Source organism: Leuciscus leuciscus (assembly GCF_965113295.1).
Source record: "Leuciscus leuciscus genome assembly, chromosome: 21".
Lineage (NCBI taxonomy): Eukaryota > Metazoa > Chordata > Actinopteri > Cypriniformes > Leuciscidae > Leuciscus > Leuciscus leuciscus.
In genome coordinates, this window is record NC_138745.1 from 10,547,561 (window position 1) to 10,553,363 (window position 5,803).

The 5,803-nt window shown below is 53.2% G+C and overlaps 1 protein-coding gene across 1 annotated transcript; it reads right to left on the minus strand.

Annotated features, from left to right (window-relative positions):
• Nucleotides 1-49: 49 nt before the first annotated feature.
• Nucleotides 50-2,583, minus strand: LOC309485666 (uncharacterized protein; the record flags this gene model as incomplete). Its single annotated transcript, XM_082152597.1, has 2 exons — nucleotides 50-1,116; nucleotides 1,153-2,583. 2 exons carry the CDS (start codon nucleotides 2,581-2,583, stop codon nucleotides 352-354), a joined length of 2,196 nt encoding a protein of 731 aa, XP_082008723.1. The 3' UTR covers nucleotides 50-351.
• Nucleotides 2,584-5,803: the final 3,220 nt, after the last annotated feature.

The following is a 5,803-nucleotide window of genomic DNA, read 5'->3' on the forward strand; positions in this document are numbered from 1 at the left end:
TACTCGTTACACCATAAGAAGATGTCACGGAACAGTGAACGAGAGACAAGGATACAAATGCAGAGGAGATTTATTAGACACTAACAGACAAAGTACAAAACTCAAGACACAGATAGCCAGTGGGAAGGAAACACCAGGAACAGGTAACTCGGACAAACGAACCAGCACAGGACTACAAACACAGGGAGGCTAAATAGGGGAACAAACAAGGAGGGTAACGAGACAGACAGGTGGGACAAATAAACCAATAATCAGATAACAAGATGGGAGGGGCTAGACAATAGACAGGAGCACATGGCCCAAAATAACAAAACACCCATGTGCAGCACAAGACAGGACAGGCATGTGACATTACCCCCTCCCTACGGAGCGGCTACCAGACGCTCCATAAGACCAGGGCGGGACGGGAGGGACAGACCAGGGCGGGACGGGAGGGACAGACCAGGGCGGGACAAGGGGAATGGACAGTTCAGAAGGCCAGGGAGGCACACAAAGTTCAGGAGTCCAGGGCGGAGCAGACAGTCCATCGGGCGGCCAGGGCGGAGACGACAGTCCATCGGGCGACCAGGGCGGAGACGACAGTCCATCGACCGGCCAGGGCGGAGCAGACTGTCCCTCGGGCGGCCAGGGCGGAGCAGACTGTCCCTCGGGTGGCCAGGGCGGAGCAGACTGTCCCTCGGGCGGCCAGGGCGGAGCAGACTGTCCCTCGGGCGGCCAGGGCAGCGGAGACTGTCCCTCGGGCGGCCAGGGCGGCGGAGACTTTCCCTCGGGCGGCCAGGGCGGAGACTTTCCCTCTGGCGGCCAGGGCGGAGACTTTCCCTCGGGCGGCCAGGGCGGAGACTTTCCCTCGGGCGGCCAGGGAACAGGCACCGGCTCAGGAACAGACACCACCGGCTCAGACACCACCGGCTCAGACACCACCGGCCCAGGAACAGACACCACCGGCCCAGGAACAGACACCACCGGCCCAGGAACAGGAACTGGCACCACTGGCTCAGGAACAGGAACTGGCACCACCGGCTCAGGAACAGGAACTGGCACCACCGGCTCAGGCACTGGAACTGGCACCACCGGAACTGGCACTGGAACTGGCACCACCGGAACTGGCACCACCGACTCAGGAACAGGAACTGGCACCACCGGCTCAGGCACTGGAACTGGCACCACCGGCTCAGGCACTGGAACTGGCACCACCGGAACTGGCACTGGAACTGGCACCACCGGCTCAGGGACTGGAACTGGCACCACCGGCTCAGGCACTGGAACTGGCACCACCGGCTCAGGCACTGGAACTGGCACCACCGGCTCAGGCACTGGAACTGGCACCACCGGCTCAGGCTCAGGAACAGACACCACCGGCTCAGGCTCAGGAACAGACACCACCGGCTCAGGCTCAGGAACAGACACCACCGGCTCAGGCTCAGGAACAGACACAGGCTCGACGGCGGCCATCTTGTCAGGGGACACAGGCTCGGCAGGCGTGACGTGAACAGGCTCGGCGGCGGCCATCTTGTCCGAAGACACAGGCGCGGCAGGCGTGACGTGAACAGGCTCGGCGGCGGCCATCTTGTCCGAAGACACAGGCTCGGCAGGCATGACGTGAACAGGCTCGGCGGCGGCGGCCATCTTGTCCGAAGACATAGGCTCAGGAACAGTCTCTGGATCGGCAGACGTGACGTGAACAGTCTCTGGCTGGGCAGACGTGACGTGAACAGTCTCTGGCTGGGCAGATGTGACGTGAACAGTCTCTGGCTGGGCAGATGTGACGTGAACAGTCTCTGGCTGGGCAGATGTGACGTGAACAGTCTCTGGCTGGGCAGACGTAACGTGAACAGTCTCTGGCTGGGCAGACGTGACGTGAACAGTCTCTGGCTGGGCAGACGTGACGTGAACAGTCTCGGGCTGGGCCATCTCTTCCGAAGACACAGGCTCGGCAGACGTGCTGTGTCTCCTCCACGCATGCAGTACCACTATAGCATAGAAGAGATGCACGGCCCTCCTGGCCATGGCAGGACTGATGATAGGGAGTTCTGGGACCACCGGACTCGGGACCACCGGAACCGGGACCACCGGAACCGGGACCACCGGAACTGGGACCACCGGACTCGGGACCACCGGAACAGGCATGGAGGAAGTCTTCCTTCTCCTCCTCCGTTTCGGGACCACCGGAACTGGGACCACCGGAACTGGGACCACCGGACTCGGGATCACCGGAACTGGGACCACCGGACTCGGGATCACCGGACTCGGGATCACCGGAACTGGGACCACCGGACTCGGGACCACCGGAACTGGGACCACCGGACTCGGGACCACCGGAACAGGCATGGAGGAAGTCTTCCTTCTCCTCCTCCGTTTCGGGACCACCGGAACTGGGACCACCGGAACTGTCACGGAGGGGTTCTTCCCTCTCCTCCGTTTCGGGATCAGCGGTGAAGGCTCTCCTTTCAGCTGACTGTCGTCAGCCGTGGTCCTCTCCTCCTCCAAAGTCCTTTGAGCGCACCTGGCGAAGTATTCTAATAAGGAAATAGAAGATCCTTTCTCCTCTCCCTGAGGAAAAATCTCACTCCGCTGTATCCACATAGTTCCCAACAAATACAACTTCTACGGACTCCCACTGCGCCCCCCACGCCGCCCGTTCCCCCACCACCAGCGCCTGCAGCAGTGGAGAGACCGGAGCCACGCCTACCCACACCAGAGGGATATTCCGGTGAGCCTGAATATTGCAGAGCATTCCTCACGAGATGTTCCATGCATTTCGCCTTACAGCCACGCACTTTCCAGAGCGAACAGGCAAAGGTGGCATTTGTATTGACCCTGCTGTCAGGGAGAGCAGCGCTTTGGGGAACGGCGGTGTGGGAGAACGGGGACGACTGCTGCACCTCGTTCCAGGCACTCTCCGAAGAAATTAAGCGAGTTTTCGATCGCGCAGTGGCGGGTAAGGAGGCGGCCAGATTACTCGCCGAACTGCGACAGGGGGAAGGCTCGGTGGCGGACTTTTCCATTCGGTTCCGCACCCTGGCCGCAGAGTGCCGTTGGAACGAGGAGGCGCAGTGGGATATGTTCCTGCATGGGCTGGCTGACCGCGTTCAAAAGGAAATTTACGCGATGGACTTACCGGAGACGCTGAACGGACTGGTGGAACTTGCTCTGAGAGTGGACGCTCGACTGAATCGTGTGACCAGATTGACGCGTCCACAGCCCAGCACGGAGGACCACCAGCCCGGTGATGCGAGCGCGGTGGGGAGAGCTCGGCTTTCCCGGGAGGAGAGGGAAAGGCGGAGATCCCAAGGACTCTGCCTATACTGTGGCCGGGCGGGCCACTTCATCCACTCCTGCCCGGTAAAAGAGCAAGCCCGGTAGTAAGTATGAGGCTCCTATCGGGTGGGATCTCCGCCGAGAAGACCTCATCACCATTATCGACCCTCCATCATCGTAAGACTGAGATGGCGAACGTCGACGCACTGCACCAATGCACTACTGGATTCGGGAGCGGAGGGTAATTTCATGGACTTCAAACTTGCACTCAAGCTTCAGATCCCCGTCACTCCCCTCTCGCACCAGATCACCGTCAACGCACTCAATGGTCAAGAATTCCCCCGGATTACACATTCTACTGAAAACATCACCCTCATCACTTCTGGCAATCACACAGAACTCATCTCATTCCTACTCATGAACTCACCACTTGCACCAGTGGTTTTGGGACACCCGTGGCTTTCCAGACACAATCCCCGTGTCGACTGGTGCACTAACACTGTTTCCACATGGAGTGACCACTGTCATGAGTCCTGTTTAGTGTCTGCCTGTCCCTCTGTGTCTGGTTCTGTGTTTCAGAGTGAGGCAGCGGATTTGTCTAACGTGCCCGCGGAGTACCTCGACCTGAAGGAGGTGTTCAGTAAGTCTCATGCTGCTTCTCTCCCTCCGCATCGTTCCTATGACTGTGCGATAGATCTACTGCCAGGTAAATCTTCGCTTAAGGGCAAACTTTACTCTCTTTCTGTTCCCGAGAGGGAGGCCATGGAGAAATATATTTCTGATTCTCTAGCCTCTGGATTCATCCAGCCTTCCTCTTCTCCTGCGGGGGCGGGGTTCTTTTTCGTTGGGAAGAAGGATGGTTCTCTGCGACCTTGCATTGATTACCGAGAGCTGAACAACATCACAGTAAAGAATTCTTATCCTTTGCCGTTGATGTCTTCAGCTTTCGAGAGGTTGCAGGGAGCATCTATTTTCACGAAACTGGACTTACGTAATGCATATCATTTGGTTCGCATCAGGAAGGGGGATGAATGGAAAACCGCTTTTAATGCCCCTAGGGGGCACTTTGAATATTTGGTTATGCCTTTCGGGCTTTCCAACAGCCCAGCGGTTTTCCAGGCACTCGTGAATGACGTGTTGAGAGACATGGTAGATCAATTCATATATGTTTACCTGGATGACATATTGATTTTTTCTTCGTCTCTCCAGGAACACGATCCAACACGTCAGACGAGTGCTCCAGAGACTGTTAGAGAATGGGCTTTTTGTCAAGGCGGAGAAATGCGCGTTTCATGCACAGTCTGTTCCCTTCCTAGGGTACATCATCTCCTCTGAGGGAGTGCGCATGGATCCTGACAAGGTTAACCCCCTGAGGTCTACGGTATCGCCGGCGATACCAGCTCGCTTTTTTTTATCAATGTAAAAGAAACTCATAAATACTCTGTTGACTTTGATTTTCCATAGGAGTTTCATACATCAATCGATTCTGTTAAATGTGTATTATTTTTGTGTATACTCACAATAAAAACAAAGTGTTGTGCTGTTTGCCAAATAAAGAAAAATAAACACGAAGCGAGTTCTGCCTTCTCTCTGCCAGTGAAGTCCATTCTGAAACGCGTCCGAAAATGAACAATAACTGAGCGAATACTCAGTCAAACAGGCATACAGACACACAGGCATGAAGCTTGAATTCTCTTCTTTTAAATGAAGTAATTTATATAAAAAACAAATATTCTCATCTTGTGAAATCTGTATTAAAAGAGAGCGATTCCAGTCGAGCTCATCTCATCTCATTACGTTATAATCGGCCACGCCCACGGAGAGCGCGCGCTATTCAAACGCAAATGACTGAGACGATCCCATACAAACTGTGAACGCCCACATATCAGCTCGAGAAAACACATCAAGTTTATTCAGATAAGTGTAGTTGTCTACACTGTCTCGCAGCGCTGTGAGGAATAATAATAATGGAAAACTTACCTCAGAAGTGCTGGTATTTCGAGGAGCAACGGATGGAATAATGTAGTAAGGTTTTTTTTTTCATTCTCAAGTAAATCGCGTTTCTGTGTGAATGAATGAACGGCAGAGATGCGCTGTTTACCACAACTCGCAAAAAGACGGTTTAAATTTGAATTGCGTTTCTGTGTGTGAATAAATTATCTGCTTTTAGCAAACTATTTTGCTATACTGAGTAAAATCGATTGAAATATGTTGAAATAAAATGTATTTGTATAAGCAACGTATTAAACTGCAAATTAACATTTATATTCCTTATAATAAAAACGAAAGACCTATGTTACAGACATATGAAAGACAACATTTCGTTGATTAGTTTTGGATAGATTACACATTTTTACTGTAAAATATCTGCCACCTCAAATAAGCTTTTGTTTGCCAATTTTTGCTAATATGTTAAATATAGTATGTTTTGTCAATGTAGGCTATATTCGAAGTTTGAAATATGTATGATAAAATGTATACTTTAGTTTTTACAAAGAAAGATTACACTTCAATTGTTGTTGTAATTGTAACCTTTGTAGTAAAA